The 26,134-nt window shown below is 35.2% G+C and overlaps 1 protein-coding gene across 1 annotated transcript; it reads right to left on the bottom strand.

The window, feature by feature from the left end:
• Positions 1 to 2,350: 2,350 nt before the first annotated feature.
• LOC131048566 (probable adenylate kinase 6, chloroplastic) lies at positions 2,351 to 24,388 on the bottom strand. The gene is made up of 5 exons (XM_057982566.2): positions 24,174 to 24,388; positions 18,099 to 18,434; positions 13,061 to 13,201; positions 2,987 to 3,259; positions 2,351 to 2,811 (listed from the first exon to the last, which is right to left on the bottom strand). The coding sequence occupies exons 2-5, from the start codon at positions 18,393 to 18,395 to the stop codon at positions 2,668 to 2,670; spliced, it is 855 nt and encodes a 284-aa protein (XP_057838549.2). The 5' UTR covers positions 18,396 to 18,434; positions 24,174 to 24,388; the 3' UTR covers positions 2,351 to 2,667.
• Between the last annotated feature and the right edge of the window lie 1,746 nt (positions 24,389 to 26,134).

Genomic DNA, 26,134 nt, shown 5'->3' with positions numbered 1-26,134 from the left:
TCTTTTTATTTTTGATAGCCTTTGTCTTTGTAAAGGGTCAGCGCCCTAGTTAATGCTGCTTTTTAAATCAAAACATCAAAGCTGTGAAAGAGAGTTAAACTCATGCCATAAGAGTGATCCTTTAGTTTATTAAGTGATGGAATCTATGGCTTCAAAGATACTGTGCTTTTTTAAAGAAAATGGAATCTTGAAAGAATATTTTATTTTTCTTTGCACCGAATTTTCACATGGCCTATGGTATGCAATTTTCATTGAATGAAACAAATTAAATTCCAAAGTACTTAAATCTGTGATGCGAACCTTCCTTGAGGAGCTATGGAGCTGGGCTATATTTTTTTTGTTGCTAGAACTTAGTAATCCTAAAAATTGGAAGTGTATTTTTTTTTATCGGTAGCAGGTTTAATATTTGTATTGCTTGAAAGGAGAATTACATGCCTTCAACTGCTCTGCAACGTTCCACTATCTTAAGACTATATGGGGTCTCGCCCCTACAAAACTCAAAATGAAACCCAAGACAGAAAACCACACCAGATATGCCTACCACTAAGGTTACATTCCTTACATCAATGAAAAACCACCCAAAAAACCAACGACCTACTCAAGAAACCAACCTACCGGAACCAAGCAAGGGCCTCCTCCCTGGAGAAGTTGGGGATGGCATGACTGGGTCCTACATTGGATTGCGCCATCCCAACACTTGGCGTGGTTCCTGGTCGTCCTCGCAACTCGCTGCGTTCCACGATCTTCACACTCTTCAGTGGAATTTGGTGATGCACCAACGGCTGCCCATCTTCACCAATCGGAGCTTGCGACTTCACCAGGGTCTTCTTGCTGCGTAGTCGGTCCCATCTTCCGCACAAAGTCCAGCAGGTCCCGCCACCCTTTCCTTGCATCCTCCAACTGGGTTTCAATCGAGCGAGAGGCTGATCACACCACCAGAGGTTGCACTGCATCATTCCACCCGCCTAAGCGCCTCCACGGCCCTTGCTCCATTCGCAAACCCACACAAATCTCTGCACGTTCCACCAACTCCGCCAGGCCACCCGACCATTTTGGTCTGAGCACTAGAGACGCCACCCACGACACTTCCTCCCCTAGAGCTTCCCACCATCAGCGCCAATGCCACAAACAGGGACGATATGTCCAAATTAGTTCGCGAGCAACAATTAGTGTTCAGGAATTCGTCCCCAAACAACAAACGAACAACTATCCAAATTCTTCCTCATCCACCCTAAAAACATTCTTCAGATGATGGCTTGAAATAGGGTCTCAAAAGGCAAACATTTGGCCCAGAGTGAGCAACGAGAAATTGGCTTCCATCGCTCCCCTGCCACACAGCCAAAAAACAACGCTCGCAAGGGAAACTGCAATTCTCTTCGCACTGACAAAAAAAAGGACCATAATGACACAACCCGTTGCCACCCCATCCATTTATTACACCGCACGCACCACCTCACACCACACATCGCCAGCGAATCCAAAGTTCCATTCACTGTCATCATTGCACCTACGCCACCATTTCTCAACTTGCTGCCATTGCGGTGTACTCAATCCATGTGAGCCTTCCCCACCCCTCAACATGCATATCTAAAATGGTTCATGCGTAGCTCATCACAACTTCTCGGGTTCCCCTTTCAAACTCAAAGCTCCTTCATACAAATTCTAAGGGATCCAAATCCTTTGAGTCTTCACAGAAATTAAAATGTTCAACCAAGGAACCATTTGCGCCTACATTTGAGAGCACATCAGCGTCTGCATTCACTTTCCTTATAACATGCGATACTTTAAAATCTTCGAACCCATTTAGGAGGTCATGTTTTCTTCTGATATGTTTATCTAGGTGCCAAGCATCCATCCTACCCCTAGCGATGCCATTCACCACTATTTGGGAGTCCCCTTCAAGGTGTAGTTTTTTCACCTCCAATTTTTTTGCCATAAGAATTGCTTCAATTGCCGCCTGGCACTCAACTTCATTGTTAGTGCCATCCACCAATCTCTTTGCTCCAAATGCTAAAATACTACCTTTCTCATCTCAAGCAATGACCCCTGCACCGGAGATCCCGAGATTCCCCTGGATGCCCCGTCAAAGTTGATTTTGATCCATCCCCTGTCTGGCGGTATCCCCACATGACTTTTATCACCAGCCCTGGAGGATAAGCCCTCAAAAGCCCATTAGCAGGCCAAAATTGGAAGTGTATTGTTAGGTAGCTTATTGATCATTAATAATACAAATAAGCTCCTTCAGTTGAATTGCAAATATTTAATTGCTGGAATCTGTGTGCTATTCACCATTGAGTTTCTCTTGCAGACTCAAACATTAAGCTCTCACTAAAACTTTATTTAAAAAAAATTTCAAAGCTAGCTCTCACTAGAACTTTATTTAAAATTTTTTTCAAAGCTTGCCCTTGGCAAATGTAACAAAAATAAGCATTGCACATTAAGGTGTAAATGACAATGCTAACTGATACAATGAAATCAATCCCCATTAGTTCGGGACAGTACATTTTAATGTGCTTTCCCATAATAAATTCACAAGCAAGAATCCCGCATTACAATAAAAACAGAATGTTAGTTAAAGCTTTGAAATCAGTCCCACATCAGCTCAGAGCAGTTTGCATGCCCAGGAGAAATATAAAAAAATTCCGATGCAGAACTCCTTGATGAAATTTAAGCAACCAATCTGTCTTTTTCTTCATTTTCTTCTATATTCAAGGCAGCCAATAACTTCGGCCACGACTCGGGAATGCCTCCTGGCAGCTCAAATTCAAGAAGTTTTCCTCTGCTACGGTAGAACTCTTCAACGGGTTGGCTCTACAAGAAGAAAACCAGAAAAGTTGGGTTCAGAGACAAATACAAGATATGCAGGAACTAAGAAAACTTTGAAAGAAAATTGTACATTTCGGTGACCTGGCTCACGTCACAAATAACCCACAGAAATAAAATGAAACAACCTGCGATACTTAAACATGAAGAGAAAAAAGCATGCCTTATCATGATAGACACGCAGCCTTTCTTTCACAACTTCTTCTGTATCATCTGCCCTGGTTATCAGCTTGGACTCACAACTTGGAGGTGGCAGAAGAGGAGCCATGCGTATGGCTGGCTGTCCTCCTTGTTCTTCAACATTTACTGATGCTACATTGAAATTGCCTCCACACTGGCTGCATATTCTTCTTCCCAAGCATTTCTGAAGCAAGGCTTCTTCCCTGAGCTTGAGGTTGACAACCAGATCAATGTCCGTCACTTTTTCTAGGATCCCCTGCGATCAAATGTAAAATTATCCACTAATAAGTGAAGTGAAGATGTTCAGCCTGGAGCTTAACTCACTTCTCGTATGCTGATACCCGATTTAAACAAGTTTGCTATATTAGTCAATGGAGAGGAAATTACATACTTCGACAAATCCACATAGCCTATTACTACTGTTAAGGTCAATGATAATAATAAATAACAGTAAACACAATTAGATTTAAATGCTGCTGAGCATTTAATGTCCAACTCTATATATATTCCACTCAAGAATTAAATTTTAAGAATCAGTACATTTACAAAAAATTTAGAGTCATATTTTCTGCTAAATAGATTTTACATTTGTGTACTGTTATTAACGGAGTTTTATGTAAAATCTACTTCTCCAACATGCAAGAGATGAGAACTAAAAATGGGAATAGTAGCTATGGATAAGACCTTTGTTGTGTATTGGGTAGCCTATGAGAAACTGTGTTTCAGGCCAAGCATAGCACACAAACTGCTCTAAGAGTCAGCTTGTGTTGGCATCCATGCGATTTTTTTTTAATTTGTTTTGTTGATTGGAAATTCTTTGGTCTTTAATACTTTGTAACACATCATGATTTTCTTACTTCTGCTTTAGCTCTAAGATTAATAATTACTGAATACGGTACACAAACATTATCATGGCTTGGGCACTGTTTATGCAGTTACCCAAAATCCTACTACTTTTGGGGCATTATTTAAGACACCTTATTTTCAGAATTGTGGTATTCATCGAGTTTCCTTCCAACTACTCTCTTACATTTAGTTTATTTTAACTAGTGCAATTAGCTATTGGAAAACCTTTTAGACAGTGATATATCTTGTGTTATTTCTCCAATAACTCTGTTCTACAAGGTTGTATTCTTTTTGATGCACTACAACTAAATAGATACAGATCGTGCTAGATCTTGCACCCATAACAATTGGGTTCATATTGTGGTATTAGAGTCACTTTCTTGGCTCTGTGGGCAGAAATCAATAAAGGTTTCATGGTCAGCTAATTCTATGGAAATAACTATAAAACCAAGTTTTCATTATTGGAGGTAGAAGCTATAATGTCTCCCTTGGATGGGATAAGGGACACAAAGAAAGATATGAATAAAGCCATAGACAGGGATAGGGAGACGAGTGTATTAATAGAAAAGGGTAGCAAATACAACAAAATTGGTGAAAGGAGTTTGGATAACATGATCATAAGCAAAAACTTTTTGCAATAAACTTCAGTGTGAGAGTAGACAATCCTGGTAATCAAGGTAACCAAAAGAACCAGAGGCTGGCGGAGAAGAATATGATTCTTAAGTTTGATGGCTGTAGAAAAGTTATGAATCCAAGGGCTTAGATAAACAAGATATTTTCTGAAGGAGCACAGTAAAATTCAGTTTTCTAATTCTCATTTTGAAGAGCCGGCATATAATTCCTCATCTTTAAAGACAAAAGATCCTTAAATGACAGAAAGATTATGCCTTATGTAGGGACATCTGATAGGACAAGAAGACAATTATCCACAACTATCTATTATTGAATCAAATGAATGAAGCCACATGTTGAGGCTCTAATGACAATTTGATTCTTAAAAAGTAGAAAGAAGTTGTCTATACATTTGTATTATAATAAATTATGTCAAATTCAAGAACCAGAAAATAATTATATGTAATTCTACTTGCTTTCACAAATGACAGTATCTAAAGAGGCATGAACATTGTGAGAAATAAGATTTATACTTGTTGAAACTGAAATGAATCAACTCATAGAACAAAGATTTTACTCTAGAAACCCCACATGGGGAAAAACTAGCTTGGTAGTGGCAATTGCACTACTACCTTTCATTTTAACTAATTGGAAAGAGTTAGTACAAGTGGGTACAGCAATAGTAGTCCTCTATTAGTCTGCCCATCCTCTCTACAAACTTATGAAGAGCTAAATTCTTCAAATAACTTTCCCCAATGGAATAACAAACCTCTCATGGAAAATTACATACCCTCCAACTCTCTAAATATTGCTGGTGATGTTGCAGTATTCCCCCAGGCCGAAAGAGAAACCTCTAGTTGTAAAAAGGAAGGATGCCATTACATTTCAGTTTTGAAATTCCAACAGTTCATCCCCCTACATGGGATTCTCTATGGGAATTGATTCAACCAAGTTGCACTTGTTCATTCTGCAAGTATTTTTTTCCTCAATCAGTGGATCATGGATGGTTGTTTTGTTTTGTTTCTTCTTGATGCTCACACTAAATTTATTTTGTACTTTGTATATATGCAAACCAGTGGATTGTTGTTGCAAATTCAGCAATTTGTACTTTTCAAACTTTCAGCTTCATTCAACTTTTTAAAGTTATTTTATAGATTCCGTTGTATTTTAGAATTCAAATAATAAGTTCTATATATTATTTAATAGTGATCCCTAAAATCTGTAAAAACATTAGCGTCTTTGAAACCTGTGCCCTGGTCCCTTGAAACATAGAAAAACATTGCTTAAAACCAATTTGTGACTGCATTCTACTGTAATCTTAAGGCTCATACCCAGGAAGACTGCTTTACATTAAAATATGAAACAACAAAGCTTTACTCCTCATATGGTTGTTATGGACATCAAAGGATTAACAGAAGCCATTGGGAGGTATGCCTACCTTAAGGATGCCGCTCAGCAAGCAAAAGCAATTAGGCATTCTAGGAGTTGAATTACAGTAGAACCACCCCTCAAAAACAAACCAAAGGATAATGGAAATTGGAAAAATCTAATTAATGTCTCATGGAGTATCTCTTGGGGACCATAAAAAGGGGGAACAATAGGACATTTAAGAGTTGCTGCTTGTGTTCAAAACCTATAAGGATTTTGTTTTAACCGAATCCATCCATTCAGGTATGAGTATAGGGGTTCATCAATTTGTTTAGGATCCAGGGTTCGGCATAGCTTGGGTTACATCCATCCAATACATTTGGCCTATATATGTCAAATAAACAAACTTAACCATAAAACACTACTAATAATCTATGTTACTGAATCATCCATTTCCTCCGCTGATTCTGGGTATGGTCGATACCAAAATCAGGTCTATCCAAACCCTACAGAATCAACTAGGTTTAGGTTATGGCAATCTAAGACGACATTCAATCTGTGACAATATTCCAACCCAATGCAAGTGCTGATGTGGCATTTTTTAACAAAACAAATCGCATTCAAAACCCACAGTGATTTCATCCTTTTTTGACCTTTTTAATGAAAAAACTTGGTGACCTCAGAAAAAGCACTAAAAAACCTAATAGGTAAAAAATGATGTATTTTTTGCTGTTTTTGTGTTTCTTTGCTGCTCATTGATGCATCATTATTGTTCATGCTACTAGTTCCTAACTTCCTATTAATTGTTACTCCTCCATCTAAGCTCGCGCACCTTAGAATACCCTGCCTCTGCGTCCTAGAAAAATTCTTAGGTAAGCTTACCCTGCACAAACAGTTTTGAGTTTTATTAGATTTTAAAAACTTTGAATTACATTTTTTATTTTTATTAAAACAGATAATATAGTAAATGTTTTAGTATTATAGATACATAAGTAGAGGAACAAGAACATTCTGCCAAACTTGGTTCATCTTCTATTTACCCTTAACAGTTAACACTATGCAAATGATTAACTTATTCGTTATCCAAATATAGCCTAAAAGAAAGATAATACTAGATGTTTTCTCCAAGTTTTTTCTTCTTTTGTACTATACACAATGATATAAAAGTTATGAAATTAGTATACATGCAAAAAAATTGCCATTCCCATATGATCTTTAAATTTGCTGGTAAATATTATGTCTGGAACATCTGAAACCATTTCAGTTCTCACCAATGCATAAGTTATATAATCATTTTTTTAATTTAAATTTATATGTTGTTTGAAAATAATATAGACAAGTGGGTAAACTAATTTAATTATAATATATACAAATTTAGTTTTAAAAATTTGATGCTTGATTTTAATTTAGCACTTTAAATTTGATATGATACAGATACGAGTAAATTAATTTAATTTAAAAAACGTGAGGTTTGTTATTCAATTTTGTTTTTTAAAATTCTTATTGTAGAGAGCTCAGAGTACATTAGTATAATGTCCATTGGTACTAGCTCCATTGCCCAACACATCTTCAAAACCTAGCCAAGTTCACCTTTTTGGAGGACAAATTTTGAGGTGGTGGGACATTTGGTTGAAAATGCAATAACTATAATGTGCTACTAGCTTGTGCATCCAAGTGAAAGCTCATTTACTTGCCCTTCTCAATAAATGAATTAAAGTACGTTCAAGAAAGGATAGCACAATTTTGCCACCTCATCAAATAGTAAAATATATTAGAGGGCAAAAGGATGCAAATGCAAAAGTTGTGCATAGCACAAAGCATCTTTTGAGAGGAAAAGGATCATGAAGGCCCCTTGCGTCTCCATCTCTTAGTGCTTTTCCTAATGTTGTAATAGGGAACCACCCATTTTTGGGCAAGATTGAAGAGGCAGCTAGTGTGAAAAGAATAAGAGAATTGTTAAAGAGGGCATGTTAGAATTACACTAGAGAGATTGCAAATCAAGTCATTGCAAGAAGTCTCTATGCAGACAATTTCTCCTTCAATGTTGTTCAATCCCCATATTGGCAAAACATGTTGAGAAAAGTAAATAAGGCTCTACAAAGGTACATGGACCTAGGCTATGAGAAGGTGCATGGCACTTTACTAGCAAAGGAGGTTAAAAACATATACACTTCATTGGCTCCTATTAGGAATTCCTAGTAGGGGTGTCCATTATTAATGATGGATGGAAGGATGCCAGAAATCAATCAACAATCAATGTGATTGCCTTGTCCCCTTAGGGACAATATTTTTTGAAGTCGTTGATTGTGAGGGTAGGTGATAGATGCACAATTTATTGCTGACATCCTTATATGGTGCATTTAGAATATAAGTCCTCAAAATATTGTTCAATTGATAACAAATAACACAAAAAATTGACGAGTGGTTGGTATGTTGGTTGAGACACAATTTTCACATATATTATGGATACCTTGTGCTGTCCTCTATCCACTCAATTAACCTCATGCTACAAAAGTTAGGTAGGAAAATATATTGGATCAAACAAGTCTATGTTGAGGTTGGAAGGATCTATATGTTCATCACTAACCACCACACGTTGCAAGCCATTTTTAGATCATTCTAGCAATTGGAGCTGTTGAAAGGTAATATTAAGTTTGAAGCACTACAGTTTAATAATTTTATGCTTCACTTTAGTAATTGCTGACTTACTTTTTAAAATTTATGCATGCTTTTTTGAGAAAAATAAAACAGTTCATTCTTGATGAGATTGCGAAGACCCAATTCACATCCAACACAATCATCTTGAGACAACTTGTGAAGTAGTGGGAGCCACTTTCTAGCATGGTCATCAGCCAAAGTTTGTCCCTTTGGAGGCAATCTAATAATCATAGGGCAACAAATGTAAAGCAGGTGATGCTAGATGACACTTGGTGGGACCACGTGAATATCCTCTTACTTCGACTAAGCCTCTCATGAATATGATCCAATTTACCAACATCAAGTAGCCATGTTTAGGAGAGGTATATGATGGAATCGACTCAATGATTGTGAAGTCCATCATAAATGAAAAAGAGAAAGATCCTCAAAAAAACATTCTTCAAGGAGTGCAAACAATTTGTATTGAGTGATGGAACAAAATGACCACCCTACTACATATTATTGCCTTTGCATTGATGTCCAAATTTTACAATGCTGAGAATCTTGCTATGCTATCAAAAGTGCCACCATACAAAGATAGATAATTTAGTGAATGGTATAGGAATGTAGTTACTAAACTCTTCCTTGATCTTGAAATAGAGGCTTTGGTTATGTATAAGTTAATTGATTTTGCAGCTTCCACTGGTCGAAGCTTTTTACTCTCCTTGACAAGCATAGGAAGAATGCTCACATTTGGTGGTACCTCGATGGCCATACATAACCACACCTCCAAAGTCTTGTGATCAAAATTTATCACAAGTAAGTTTTTTAATTCTTATTGCATTCTCTAAATTTGAATTGTTTGTTCGCTTCAATAGGTTGTTATCTCCTCTTCTTCTTTTAGCAGAATTCAAGTACACGATTGACTGGTAGCAAGTAAGATAGAAGAGTTAGTTTATGCACCTTCTAACTCACAGACAAAATGAGTACAATAAAGGGGGGCACTAAGTTGTGTGATGCAAATCTAGAGCAAACTGATTTGGAATTTTCAGCTGCCACACAATATTCATCTTTTGTGGAATTAGATACTCAACATACTTTTAGTGCAAGTGGTAGTGGGGTTGCATGTGCTTCTTTTGATCAACCCACATCATCTAATGTCAATGATGATGCTAATGTCGGTCATGATGACTCATTTGATGTAGATTACTAAATATTGTATTATTTTAATATTAATTATTCAAAATATCTATCATGATATTTAAGTTTTGACAAATTGACAACGAATTAGTTTATTGAATTTCAAGTTTGTAATATTTATGGTAGTTTTGCCTAGCATATGCATATGTGGTACTCTAAATTTAATTCTTGTTTTTAGGTTACAAATATGCACATATTTGTTATTTTTATACGTGTTTTCAATGGACATACCCAAATGTACCCAGGCCCCCCAAAACGTTTGCCATACAGGCAAACTATAACTACATACCCATACCCATTTCAGCAACTTAACTAATAAATGATTATTCAATGCCAAATGACAACGTTTTTTTTTTATCTGTAATTTTGCTTTTTAAAATAGCAAAAGGTACTGGAAATGCAACAGTTATGGGTTAGAAACATTCTGGGGACATCGGGCCTTTGATGCCCCTAGGACTTACCCAAGCAAGGCTGTGCCTACGGCATGCCCAGCATATTTCCAGGCTGTATGTGATCCAGAATCAATACACGGTTGATAGTGGTACTACTGATAATTGATAATTCCATGCCAAATATATCATAATATTTTAGTTTTTTAATCTCTTAACATCATTTTTTTTTACAGCAAATGGCACTAGAAACACCACAGTTATGGGCTAGATACATCCTAGACAGTGATGAGCCTAGTGTAAATACTATTGATTAAATTGATATTCCATTGATTACAAAAGGAGACAAATGGCTCCTTATAAAGAGTTTACAAGGCAATCGTTCCATAAAAAGGAAGTTTCTAAATAGTAACTAAATGACTAAGATGACCATTATATCAATACTACAATATTATTTTAATACCCTCCCTTAATGGTCATCCTACTAAGTACTAACTACCCTTCAAAAGACTTGACATAATCTATAGGTCATTTGGCCATGAATGCATTGAAGGCTACCCCCTTCTCCTCAAAATGCTTTGCGACATGAACTTGTTGAGACCCTCCTTGGTTGTGCAGAACTTGTAGAAATGACCAAGTTTACCACAATCCTTCCAACATGATGTTGGATAACAAAGCCAACCCTCCCTTCATCTAGAGACAGTGATCAGTTTCTCCAAAAATTTCAATTTTTGTTGACAAAAAAATCGGTAAAAATTTGAAATTATGATTTTGTGAAAAAATCATCAAACCCTTGATATGATGCTGAAATCTCAGACGATTTTGAGAAAAAATCGGCAAAAACCTTTGTTTTGTAGAAAATGTTAATGCATGGTAGCTTATGCAAGATAAGATCTTCCTAACCTTCCTTGTTCTATTATTTATCTACATGCTTCATGTCTGATTTATATTACATACTTGCTATCGGATGCATAAACATTGGCACCGACTCACATCTGTTATCGGGCTTAATTATATCGGGCATATTTCTTATCGGGTTTAATGAATACACCGCTTCATTTGGCATTAACATTGGTTAACAAATGCACCGGTTGGATTATATTCATCGTGCACTTTGAATCATCGGTGTTTATATGAACCGATTCATTAAATTGATCAGTCATTATATTATGATATTACAATATGCTATCGGGGGTTTTTGAACCGATAATCAGCATTGTGTTAATGGTATAATTGTAAAGGCACCGATCAATGGGTGCATTGATCGGTCATGCCTAAAAGGCATGACTGGTCAATACACCAATTGACCGGTTGCCTAAATGATATATATGCCAATTGAATTCATTTGGAGAAGATATAGAAAATATTAAATGATCTCTCTCCTTCAGACTTGCAGATAAAAATCAAAATTATTAGACATTGACATAATTCCTCATATCCATATATAGCATTCATAGTTCATAACTTGTTCTTTAATTAAAATTGAAATAACTTTACAGAAAAAACAGTAAAACCCCATTACCACAATTTCTAGGAGAAAATCATGCAAAACCCTCCCTAATTTTTATGGAAAAAATCAGACAAAACCCTTCCATGATTTTTTGTGGAAAAAAAAACAGCAACACCCTTCATGATTTTTTTTTTAAAATTCAGAAAACTCTCCATGAGAGAAAGAACCCACAAACAAAAAGACAGTCAAAAACCCTTCAGGAAACACCTTCGAAAATCTTCAATAAAACCCTCAAATTTTTTTCAAAAAACCCTTCTAAAAATTTCACACAAAAAATTCAAGGAAAAACCACGATTTTATTAAAAAAATCGTCAAAACTTTTGAAAAAAGTCAGGTAACAACACCCCCACAATTATTCATAAAAAATCCTACAAAACTACAGGAAATAAATTCCAAGTAAATACCCCCGAATTTTATTTAAGAAAAATCATCAAAAAATTTAACCTGCTCTAATACCATGTAAATATTATTGATTAAATTGATATTCCATTGATTACAAAAGGAGACAAAAGGCTCCGTATAAAGAGTTTACAAGATTATCTTTCCAAAAGGACAAAAAGGAAACTTCCTTAGAAACACAAAAGACACAAAAGGAAGTTTCTAAATACTAACTAAATGACTAAGATGACCATTATATCAATATTACAATATTATTTTAATACCACAAAAGCAAATATGCGTGCCTGACGCAAGCCCAACACATTTCCAGGTTGCTCGGGAAGTTATACACAGTTTGTACTGGTCACCTGTAGGAGGGGTAAAATAGCATAAACAAGTAATGTAAGTTCTTAAAGCAGAAAGGTCTGGTCCATGGGACACACATAAGGCCCCTAGAAGAGTTGAGATGATTAAGTGTTTTGGACAAGTATCATGACGCAACAACTGAAAATGATCATATAGAAGTGACAAAAATTCTGTAAGTTCTTAAAGCAGAAAGGTCTGGTCCATGGCACACATGTAAGGGCCCTAGAAGAGTTGAGATGATTAAGTGTTTTGGACAAGTATCATGAGGCAACAACCGAAAGTGATCATATAGAAGTGACAAAATTCAGAAGGAAAAACATAGATAAGTAAGAAAGGAAGAAATTCAAATTGCCGCCTCCACTATTATGTTGCATATCATTCAAAAACAGGTTTAGAAGGTAAAAGAAAATTTGAATTAAAGAATAATGATGATCCTTGTCAATTCCCATGGCACCCATGAGTAACTTCATAGATGTACAGTTGGTGACATCTATGGGCATTTCCGGAATAAAGAAAAAATTCTGCTTCAAGACACATTAATCAGCTGCCTCTCACAAGTTTTGCACATACAAGCATTCTGAGCTCTAATATAACTATTAAATGTTGACATGATATTGCAATAAGTTCCAGCACATCGATCTAAATAATAAGCTTGCACTAAAAAACAAATACAATATTTTCACTTGTATGACATGCCAAAATTATCAAAAGCACAAACAGTACCCTGTCATGCTAGGTAGGAAATACTTACAGCTTGGTTTATTGTTCTTGGAAACCCATCAAGAATAAATCCTGTTTCATCTTTCAAGGCACTCTTTTCAAGACGCCTGGCCAATAGATTAAAAATAATATCATCTGGAACTAGTTTCCCTTGATTCACAATACTTTCCAACTGCAAAAAGTAACATCAGATTGATTAGGACTTTTCATGTGAAAATGTAGCCCAAAAGTATAATGATAATCATTTGACAAACAATTATAACCTAAACAGACATCATTCAAAATTAGAAATTTATGTATTTGAAAAAATAACTAACCTGCCTGGTACATCCAAGCACATCTCATAACCATACAGAAAACTTCTTAAAAACTCGAACTATTCACTTTAACTCCTTTATGGTGAATTCCATAGTAATGGAGTTGCTAAAAAATTAAAAACTAATTAACAAGTCATTAGAACTGCCCTCCTATCAAAAATGGAAGACCAATTATGATGACATGTCTGCTGGAAACATAATAAGAGCAAAAGCTATATAAATTTGTCATCACAGCAAAGATGAACCCAAGACCAATTATGATGACATCTCATAACCATACAGAAAACTTCTTAAAAACTCAAGAACTATTCACTTTAACTCCTTTATGGTGAATTCCATAGTAATGGAGTTGCTAAAAAATTAAAAACTAATTAACAAGTCATTAGAACTGCCCTCCTATCAAAAGTGGAAGACCAATTATGATGACATGTCTGCTGGAAACATAATAAGAGCAAAAGCTATATAAATTTGTCATCACAGCAAAGATGAACCCATCCTTTCGTTTGCTTATGGAAACGGTTGTCCTGGCCAAAAACCATGCAGATGCTACAGGAATCCAAGAAAGAATAAGGATAGGTTGTGAGTTACCTCTTTCTACAATCATTATCCAGGTTAATTCCTTTGTTCTCGCAAATTTATTCAGAAGATAGAGCATCCATATTCCTAAAAATGGCAATTGTTGACATCGACTAAGAATTTGCAGAGGAGCTTCAGATATCCAACTTCATGTTAAGTGGTTTGCTTGTACTCATAAGGGGATTACTAGAAGGAATCATTCTTATTGACTAAAGATGTCTGTGATGTTAGTTCCTTTTCAAATCTTTACAAGATGTTTTGCTAAGACCCCATGTTTACATTTTACCTCACGTAACTACCTCTTTTAGTTGGGTTATATGGGCAGTGATGATTTTGTTTTATTTTGAAATCCTTCTATCTTCCCCGTCCCTGGACCCCAGCCATCATTATGTTTCTTACTACCCTTGCCTCACTTGTCATATCATTATTACAGTGAGGATGGTTAGGAAAACAATGCAAAACATTAGTAAGAGTTAGCAGCCACTCTGCTCCAATATCTTTTCCTTTTTTCATACAAAATTTTAATCTGCCTGCAGTGAAAACTCTCATCTTTGCGAATTTAGTCTGGCCTGTTTTCTCTCTCTGTCCTGTGTTGATCAAAATGGTTGGAAAATTACTTTCAGTGCTGAAGGTTTTCTTCAAATTGGGTAGCTTTGTCTACGATTAATAGTTATTAGTGTGAGAAGAATTAGACATTTTTCAGTCATAGTGCCTTTGTGTAGTAATTTCAAGTTCCTTTGCTTTGAGCAGATTCAGATAAGAAATTTCGCTATTTTTTCTTCTGAATATTGGAAACTATCAGCACTTGTCACTTAAAGATCTAAAAGAACAAGATTTGTTTCTGGAAAAACTGTGTATGCTTTTGAATCGACGTTTCGGATTGCACTCAGCAATCCATCATCAGGAAGACTGGAAAACTCATGCCTACTAGATCTAAAAGGGCTTGAACAAAGCTAAGAATTCCAGGAAAAATCCCAGATTCACTAGAGAAATCACGTATCAATTTATGAATAGCCATAACAATGGCTCCAATTTCTTGTACACAATAGCAACCAATTTATGCATACCACCAGAAGTACAATTTTTTCCAGTCCTGTGAGCCATGCAAATTCTTTCTGATAACATCGCCACCTGTAACTAACAGTGCAGTATCCTTCATTGCTGTCCCACCAATTTTCATTCTGTAGAAAACAGTAAAGCCCACCTGAGTGAGCTATTCTTATGGAAAAATTGAAAAAGGTGTTTTAAATGACAAGGGACTTCAGTCAGCCTCTCTTCCTTATAGGAAAAGATTCTTCATTTAGTTGAAATAGACTGATCATCCCTCAATCAATAGGCTCCAATTTCTTGTCCAACATGTCAACCAATACATGCATAGCATCGGAAATACAAGTCTTTTCACCAGTGTAAACAACAATTCCTCCTCTGGCTTAACCAGGGTCCCTTCCCATTTTCCAGTCAATTTGTTAAGTGTCTCTAACTTCATCGTTACTACCCTAAACTTGTGAGGAGACCCCTCTGGCTATAAATCATGATACTAGAATGAGGAGTGGGTTTAATCATCCAATCTGCCTGGAAGGAAAAGATTTTTTCATTTGGTTGTAATAGAGCCTTTGTGCCTCTCTCATTTAGTTATAATAATGATTCTCTCATGCAACCTTCAAGTTTACAACCTTTGTTAGTTATTCTTCAAGGTACCCTAAAATGCAAAATAACAATGCTAACACTCTAATTACTGGAATCCATCACTTGAGTGTGGACATGTAACTGCTGTCGAGTTGATATGGTGAGGATCAGGAACGGATGGAGTGGAGACAAGCTCAATTGCGAAGCTTTATGTCCAACATCTGCAGTTGCCTCCACAGAACTTGCTGCCACAGCTAGAGCAATGGCAACATGATTGTCCTTTCATGGAATTAATCAAATAGAAGAGGTGTCTAGAGTCTAGACAATCAAGTTCCATGCACAGCTGCAATAGTATGACAATCTCTTATCAAGGCAAGAGTATCATGATCTAGTCAGTTTGACAATATTTGAGTCACCAAAAACCTGCAACCCTTTTCCCTTCTTTTTAGTGCCCACTGCAGACCTAAAATTAGCGCTGCAAATTCTAAAGTATTATTTGAGCATGTAAACTGAAATCTAAAGGTAGCCAAATGACTTTTCCCACACGGATCTACATGTTGTACCCATGTCCAGCATCTTGTCTGATTGGTAGCCATCAAAACCAAGTGCCCACATCTCATTTTGGTCTGAATTCAGCATTTTGGATTGGGTGGATGCTTCATCCTCATCATGCTTGCTGAAGATCCATGATTGTTAGCAAGAATGGAGATGATTCTATCTTTTCCCTGTATATGGAGTGTGTATGGAGACATTTACATTGATGCTTGGCTTGATTCAAGTTTGTTTTGGTCATGTTTGATTAACATTTCTTTTTGTCCCATAATTAAAGCCGCGCCGAATAATGAAATGTTGGCCTTGATTCTCTTTAAGTTCTCAACAATATCATATCTAAAGAACAGGATAAACAACCATTGATAACATCGACCCAACCAAATGTTCTTCATACACCACAAGGCCTGAGTTCAACACAACAACCTAAGACCAATTCCCACCCAGTTCCTGCCTTCTTGATATTGCTGATATACTTGAATCTCTTCTATGTTTCCCTCTGGCTCAGTTTCTTCCTCCATGAGAAAGTCACAAGTCTCCAACACAAATGCAGTCCTGGAATTTCTCCAGTCTTGCCTTGAATTCTGCCCTTGTGTAGCTAATATAATTTTTTCTAAATCCATTTTTTTCAATAACTCACTTTTGATTTGTAAATTTTTTTCCAAACGATTTTTGCAATATAATATAATATAAATATTATATAATTATACTATTATAATTCTTAACATATATTAATATTAATGTATTAGATATAATAATAATATAATTTTTTCTAAATCCATTTTTTTCAATAACTCTAACTTTTGATTTTCAAATTTGTTTCCAAACGATTTTTGCTGCCATGGCCTTGATGACTCTCAGTTTCCATCTATTGATCTCTATTCTTTGCCTTATGTGCTTGAATGCTCTTTCCACTCATCGTACAATGACATAGATGAGAGACTACAAAAACAACTTGGGAAACAGTCACAAGGTTTAAAATAAGATTCTTGACTTGACAAAAAGACATGTTATTTCCAATTTGTTAGACAAATGCTCAAACTTGGTAGGCACATGGGAAACAAGAATGTTTGTTTGCCTTTGAAAAGCTTATTTGAGCTCAAATGGCCTTAGGTAGTTGCACAGAGAAAGATTTGTGAGTCACTCAGAAACACTTTGATTTCTCATCTTGGGATTCTTTTGGTTATCTATTTTTTCCTCAGCATATATCAGTTTCAGTTATGGTCCTGCATTTTCTATTTTTCTTGGATGGTTATGGGTGTAGTTTAGCCTTGATCTATGTATTGATGCAATGAAACCTCCATCAGGAGTCCTGCCAGGTGAATATGTAATTTTGGATAGGATTAAAGTTCGTATGTCTGCTGAAATCAGCTCCTATATAGACTTGGACTGTTATTCTGATCAACCCAATATCCTAGGTAGGATGATATGTACTTTCCTGATATTGTTAATGAATAAAAGCCTTGCATTTACCAAACATAATCAGGAGCAGACAGGTATGTTGTACAATATCCAATGATTGTCTTACACACTAAAAGAAAAAAAATATATCGATCCAAACCTCAAATAAAAAAAGCAACATAAAAAGCAAAGCAACTACAACATTCATGAATACTGATATAAATAGAAAAAGTGGAGGCAAACAAACACCTGTAACCCCACTGAATATGGTTAAACATAAGAACAACAATGATAAATAGTAAGCTAAGGATGAAATCTTCCACATTTTGAAAACTACAGTAAAGATGCCTAAAGCCATCTCCTTAATGAATGGTCATTTTAATTCAAAGAGAATACTTAAACAAAACGAAAAATTTGTTATTCAAACTTCATAGACAACTATATCAGTCCTTTAAAAAATGATATGCAAAGTTGCATTTCAGAACTTTTAAGGATCTAAGTTTTGAAACTCAACACAAGTAGAGTGCCTAGAAAGGGTTGGCAGCGAATCATAAATTCAACTTACAAAACATGTTATTATTGAAATCCTAAAATTCTTACCTCGTTTGCAGAAGGCCCAGACTGTGTGAGCTCCTCCCTAATAAGGTCCCCTGTGGCAATATGTGGAATACCCAACAGCTTTGATAGCCTGCTAGCATAAGTTCCTTTACCAACTCCAGGGCAACCAAGAAAAATCCACCGAACATTCCTTGCTTCAGGTTCCTCTTTCTTAAACAAGTGATTCCATTGCTCCCTATCCACCCCTGCTACACCCCACTGATTAGATGTTTTTTGGGGTGCCAAAGAACAAAATTGCATTCGAGAAAGCAACCTTGTGAGGCGGTTGATAGTTGCCATTGGTAAGAATGGAAATGTCTGCACCCACTTTAATTAGATCTGCACTTACATAGAGAATTATAAGGGTATATCTTTTTAGGATTGTTGGCATCTATGCAGAAAACATATCTTACTTATTTGCATTAACACTGGAATAAAAGCAAGCATTTAAACAATAGGAAGGGGTAACTTGTGCATATGGGTAATTGTATTAAAGGAAATGACTGCTGTTTATTCATCAAGTGAATTAAGTACTTTTAAACTAAATAGACTCATGGAGTACTAAGTCATAGACTATGTGTCGATAGTGTAATCTCACTTAATATTATAGCTAAAAGAAGACTGTGAATGGCTTTGTAGAACATATTGAAGTTTATATAATTTTATTGAAGGAATGTGCCATGTAAGCATATTAATATTCCAACAAAATTTGGTTGAGTGGTGAGGATTGTTGTGATCTAATAAGAATCCACCTAAATGGGTCACAAAATTGGGAGAAAGTGGTGAGGACTGTTGTTTTCTAAGAAGGAATGTGACATTAAAAGACGTCATTTGGGCAAGGAATGATTGGAGGTTGCACTCACTCAGATATCTACCAGATCAAGGGTTTTTGGAATCCAAACAAGCCGCAAATCACAAACAGAAGAAATTGCACCATATCATGGAGCTCACGGGAGTCATAAAAGGCATTGTGCAGATTGCATTTGGGAATTTTGAAAACCGGATGAGGAAAATAGGGTCACAAAAGGCACTAAGGAGACTATTTGATGGTTGCACCACATATCCTGCAGTTTGTGAGATTCTGTGAGGCACATAGAGGTAAGTCGTGGGGCCTATGTAAGGGTATTAAGGGCATGGAAAAAAGTTTAATACCAATCGCCTATGTTAATAATTATACACTTCTTCAAAGATGCCATATAGCAGCCAGGGTTGTGAATCTGTAGAAAATAAGACAAACACCAGCTTATAAAATCGTGGGTCCCATAATCTTTACTGTTCCTCCTTTAAGGCAAGTCAAGTGGTTCCTAAGAAGTAACATGGAGCTGAAATGGTCAATCTGTCGCCCCTATCTAGGTACTTGGACATCAAACTAGTATTGTTGGATGCTGATAAAAGTCATGAATATATTTACCTTGAAATTCTGAATGCATGACAACTGAATATTATAGTGATCATCTCAATATCATGTCATTGTGGTTCATGGATTCTATTATTTGTTAAAACATATGCATGACAAGTTGTATGGAAAAATGGCAATTAGTTGTTTATGAATGCAAACCATTTATAATTAAGCCTGTGAATCAAATTTGAACAAAACCAAACAAAAACAAATAAAAAATATTTCTGTGAGGAGTTGTATGCACAAATGTTTGACAGAATGATTGCTAACTTAAAGTCGGAAATATTGCAACTTCAATGCAAGATTTCTTGGAAGGGTTGTTTAAGTGGTTTCTAAACATGTATTGTTTGTGATAATTGCAAATTTTTCAAGAATATTCCAATATGGGATCACAAGTTGAAATTTTATAATGAAATCAAGGTCAAGAGTTTACACTATAAAACTGCAATAAACTCAGGCAAAATTTGTAGATTGTGATTAAATAAGGAAAATTAGGATTTCTAAGGCAAATTTTTTTTTACCAACTCTAGCCCTAAACCTAATCCAAATCTTTTCCAAGGTAAATATCAATTTTTACATCTTAATATTTTGGTTTGTCAATTTATTGCCAATAAAGATTTTTGCTACTCTGGTTTCAGCAGTGGAAACGTTGCATAGGTACATGTCCATAATAGATATTCATATAATTACAACAGACAACAATCAGGTTAAATGAAAGGTCAATGAACTTTATAAGAACACAATCATTTAAGATGAAAAATGTAATAAAACCATATTTATATATTATATGAGTGTGAAGTGCAATTCTGTAGTATTATATATGACCATTCATCCAGTTTTATGCATAAGCAGTCAACCTGATTGTTTTTGAATTTGTTAACAACAAAAATATTAAGCTTATTTGCATGAGTCATGTCAAAAATTATCCTGCAACTTTTCCCCATAGCCATAGTGATCTGTTATTTTGGGCATCCATGTAGCTTAGGGATATCTGTTTTTCTGCAACTACTGGTACGGCACCCAACAACCAACAGCTATGTTGAGGGCTTGGACTTTTTATTTTTCTCACAAGTTAGTATATTTTCTGATTTATTGAATGGATTGTAAGTAACAGAGCAAGTTTCAGTTATTTTGATTTTTTTCTTTATTTTATGGAGTGAAGCTTAGGGCTTGATTGTTAAAATATGCTTATTATGACACCTAAGTTTTAAGCTCGACTACCAAGAAATTCTAAGACAGTGTTACTAACAGGTCACCTGAGCCAGCTGATCATAGTTAAATAGGGATTGAACCCAATTGCAAGAGGAATCTCCTCACTATAATTGCTGCCTCCTTGTTTTTAATAATTTATTAACCAAGGACACTCGCAAGAACCTGACCAAGTTCTTATACAAAATCCATGCAATAAGGTGGCTCATAATCCTTGAGACAATAGACGAGGTTGTGGTGCAACAATTATGCAGTAGGCCAGTATATTACCATGTTTACAAATCTTAAAAACATAATACAAGCATACCCCAAAGCACATTAAAGGTTTGCCATGACCTCAACTCAGACTCACCACACAACACAAGAAAGAAATGTATTGAGAAAGGATTAACTCAAATATCAGATGACCACCCACAAATGAATCTTTCAATCTTGCTTAATCAGAGAGGCACTTTGATAACTTCCACATGTAAATATTTTTATATATGTATTATGTAATTTTGTAATGGCAAAAATAGCACACCCATGCCTTTTCCCTTTATGTTTTTGGGCCTACTCTGATTAGAGTGCCTTAAATGCAATAACAACTTTTATAATGGCATATATTAAGCAGGCCATATCTAATAAATAATTATTTATAGCTATAATCAGTAAGCGATTTATTAGAGAAGGGCTGACCCAAATAAGCAAAAAATAAAGAGGGCCGACTGATTCGTGGATGGCAATGTCTCAAAAGAAGCTGACTGAGTTTACCATTTTGGCACTTCCTTTCATTATTATTAATCAAAAGCAGCGAGTGTTACCAAAAGGCATCGGGAGGTAATGGAAAGCCAGCGGGTGTGTAAAGATGATGTTTCTCTTCAAAGTAAGAGATGTGACCTTTCTTCCCCCCACAATGAAAGGTACAAAAAGGGAAGTGGAAGCCCGACTTGAGAGCATCGAGCAGATAAGAAATTCTGAGATCTGAATAGAATCCAGAAAAAAGCAGCAATTTACATTTTACAAGTAATTGGTATGCAATAGGGATAAGTCTATTGTTTATTATGGACTCTCCTATCAAGTCTTTAATTTATTTATTATTGAATTACATTGCCATTCCATCAAGAATTTAGGATTAGTAATTATTCATTGAATTCTAATAAAGCAATCATATTAGAGACTGGCAAGGAAACATAATAGGGAGATGCAGGAGTACGGGTCCCCTCAATTGAGTAGACACCCATTGAGTTGGTTGATTGTGGGCTCAGGGGTTGGATTGACTTGGTTAACTGTTCGGCGCTCTTGGGCTTAATTGTGGAGGATAGTCTCCCAGCATTTGATGATGCTTTCCCCTCAAGTTCCTAATATTGTTGAAGCTATAGTGTGCATGTTTACAGAAGGAAACTTCATTATTATTTGTTTGATGTTAACTGATTATTTTTCCTAAATTCAATTACTATCATGTAATCTAGTGAAAGAATACTCTTGTAAATAAATTGTATTGTTGGATTTGTTATTTTTTTTGGACAAAAATATGAATATCCCAAAAGGGGACACAATACCCAACTTCCCGGTTATTGTTGATTTTAACACTTTCAGATTAACTAAAACTCAGAAAATCAGAATTTGTTTACTGATTAGATTAATTAGATTAGAGATTTATAGTTTCAGATTTAAGCATGGTAAAGAAAGAGAGTGAAATAAAGACAAGGCACAGTTACCCTGGGAAAACCTCCTAGGAGGAAAAACCTAGCCAGAAAAGATCCTCAGATCTTATTATGGATTATAGTTATGCAATCATTACAACACTTATCTCATGTATTTGTAGGTTCAGATGTTGCTATCACAAGAGGTATGGCAGATTGAGATGGCTGCCTTCAACATTCGCTTGCTGTCATATGAGAGATGAATGTTGTTGCTCCCTTAACCTAGATTGTAGACATTCAAGGAATTCGTTGTGCAGACCTTCAAGGAATTCGCTGACTCCTCATGATGGATTTCGCACCTCCTAATGGCAGATGTAAATTGCTGTAAGTGCAGATGTCATGTGTCTCCCTGAAGTTCGCATTTAGGCAAGCATGTAGGTTTCGCATAAATTAATGAGCTGACTGGATTTGAATGAATAACAATGAGTTCTTACCTTTACTTATATGAGGAGCGAAACCTTTTAGATAGGTCGGCTTTCTTTATAATTAACCTTAATTATATTTTTCCTTAAATGCCTTATGAATAGGGTCGACCCTATTTATCAACACGTTGAGCATTTAAGTTTGCGAGGAGAGGTTTTAAGGTTGCCGTGAGGTATAGGGCTCTGCCCTACACGTTTGAGAAAAGGGACCAGCCCTTTTGGGCAGATTCCAATGTTGCCCAAGGCAATTGGAATCCGCCATTCCCTAATTAATATCAACAGTTATCACCCTAGATCAGATCCATGGATACAGATGTGGCCAAGGTCATCTCTACAATTGTGGATCTGAACCCTAAACTTTTTAAAATTCAAATTTAAATACCTCACCCACCAACTCCTAATAATCATTGTGCGCCAGCATAGCACATGTTTCTTGTGTACTTGGTTGCCATATTTAGGGACATTCAATCATTAAGAATCATCCAGGAAATATCAAAAGGCAAAAAGAAATTATTGAAGACCATTTACCAGACAATTACATCAGCACACATTATCCTAGGTCCATTGTACACTTTCTTGCACCTGTCAATCTTTCACTCAGAGCCATAAAGCCGGTCTGTCAAAAGTCTCACTGAAGATAACATGAGAATTGTAATTTAGCAGATTCCCCAAATGTGTTCCTCAACACTAACAGTTCTTACATATATTCAGACATCAGAAGATAGGGCCAAACAAATTCCATCAATCAAATTTATGCCAGAGAATTTCCACAGGTACAGGTTCAAGTCCACATGCCAATTCAGTTCCGCAGATGCAGAGATCAGGTCTGCAAGCACGGATCTGAAGCAGAGTAGAGTACAGTCAATTCGCCGATATTGAGGCACCTGTCTCATCAAGCCTTAAATTCCAGTACCTTGGGTAATCCACTTCAGACATCTTCAAATTCACTTTTCTATTTCCAGAATCCAGCTCAATATTGCATTTACATTCATTTTAGGTCCATTTTAACTGTGAAATTTATTTCAATTATCAATCCCAACTCATTTATCCAGGTTTTTAACTTTTTAATTATTCTTCAATCATTGGACCTGGATATTTTATAGTGTTTTTTCAGTAACAAATACAATCGTCATTTCCTTAAAAATACATGCTTATTTGTTTGTGGGTACATGTAAATGTGCATATGGACTAAACTACAAACCATCTAGAAGTAGACTTTCCTGTAATAAAATAAAGCGCAACAATAAATAAACTAAAACAACCAGAATGGTTGATTGACAAAATTCAAAGCATTTTAAAGTGTGATTGCAAATTACTCTGAAACTTAACTACACGCGAGGCAAGACTGAGAAGTTCTGCATACCTGCGATAGAATTGTTGACAACGAATTCAACAGTCGGTCTGAGGACTGCCTAGCGAACGAAAAAAAATCTCGAATCAACATGTATTAGGTGAAATAAAAACCGGGATACTATATAGCACAAGATCCCGTACTGAATGGCGGTTTGAACTTTCTGCATGTAAAAAATGTGTACCGGGCCCCATTTAATTTGACCTAAGTAAGATTAGCACAACAGAACTGGTGTTTTGATGTTATGAAATCGTTAAAGCCCTCTTCTAAATTTGTTTGTTAGCTTTTGCTTTCTTAGAGAAATGTGGGGTAAGGGGGATTTGCATCACGTTAAAGAGACAAAAAGTGAGCGCCTTCATTACGCAACTTGGTCCAATTTCCTACCGTTACGATTTTAAGGACCAGATTGTTTTTAGCTTAATAAAATATCTTTTTATAATATTTCCTAAAATGAAATGTTGTGTTTTATATCTTTTTATAATATTTTAAAAAATGAAATGTTGTGTTTTATATCTTTTTATAATATTTTTTAAAATGAAATGTTGTGTTTTATATAAATTAAGTAGTTTAAATAAATAAATAAATTAATTATCAAAGGGTTGTTGTGTTAATTAATTAAATATGAGTTAGAGGTATGATATATAAGAGGTAGAGATTTAAAGGATTTGGACAAAATAGATCTCATTCTAGTGAAAGAGATAGAGGTATGATATATAAGAGATAGAGATTTCGATGATTTGGACAAAATACATCTCATTCTATCAACAAAAGTGAAATGAGTTTGAGGTGTGATATAAGAAAGAGATTTAGAGGATTTGGACAAAATACATCTCTTTCTAGCAAAGAGATATTTGTATAGACTTGTGTACTATAATATATATGAAATACATCTATCTACAAAAGTGAAAATATCATTCTCATAAAAAATATTTCCCTTGATAATATTTATATAAGTATCATTTCTAATATCTATCTAAATTACTAGATACATGCATGGACTCATAAAAAAGCAATAGATAAGACAAGATATGTAGAAGTTAATTATTTTAATTTTTACTTAAAGTTATTTTATTTGATTTCTATTATCCATCTAAATTACTAGATTCATGCATAGACACGTAAGAAAGCAATAGATAAGACAAGACATGTAGAACTTAACTTTTTAAAAGTTATTTTATTTGAATTAATTATTTTGAAAAAAAATTGAACCTATTTTATTTTAATTAAAAAAATATTTTATTTTTTAATAGTAATGCAATAAATTATACAATCCATGTCTAATCATGTAAAAAGTCAAACTAATTAAATTATACTTCAACTATAATTATATTTTTTGTATAAATATTATTTTTATTAATATCTATATTAACTACCAAATAAATTCATAAATTTAAGTAAATAGATTAGAAAAGACATACATAGTATTTATTTGAAAAATATTATTTTAATAAATTATCTACTTTTACTCGTTTTCAAGAGCTTTTTAAAGTTAATAATATAATACATGCAAATAATTATAATACAGTTAAATGAAAAACAACAAACACTTAAATTATAACATATGTTCAAACAAAAAAATTACTCGAGAATGGGGAGGATCTCTATTAGATTTTTGGTTTGACTTGGTTTGCATGTTCCTACTTGTGTCACTCCATTGCCCCATTAGTTTTATGTCATACTACTTTCTAGAATAGGAGATCTCCATATTTATTATGGGTTTCTTTAGTTCCCCTACCTTCAAACAATATTTTCCTTTTTAAGTGGCAACAATACAAATGGCCCCACATTTAATATTGGGACTTCAAGCTTGGATGCATAGAAAAATGGATTCCACATTGTCACGAAAGTTCATTATAAAGTAGTGCACAAGGTAATTTTATTATTTCTAATATTGTTTTATCAAATCATGGTTTTGAAAATGCATGTAAATGGCTTGAAACTATATTCTTGTTAGCTATTTTATAGGTCATATC

This window comes from Cryptomeria japonica, chromosome 3, assembly GCF_030272615.1.
Source record: "Cryptomeria japonica chromosome 3, Sugi_1.0, whole genome shotgun sequence".
In the NCBI taxonomy this organism is placed as follows: domain Eukaryota; kingdom Viridiplantae; phylum Streptophyta; class Pinopsida; order Cupressales; family Cupressaceae; genus Cryptomeria; species Cryptomeria japonica.
This window is presented reverse-complemented; position numbering and strand designations above follow the sequence as displayed.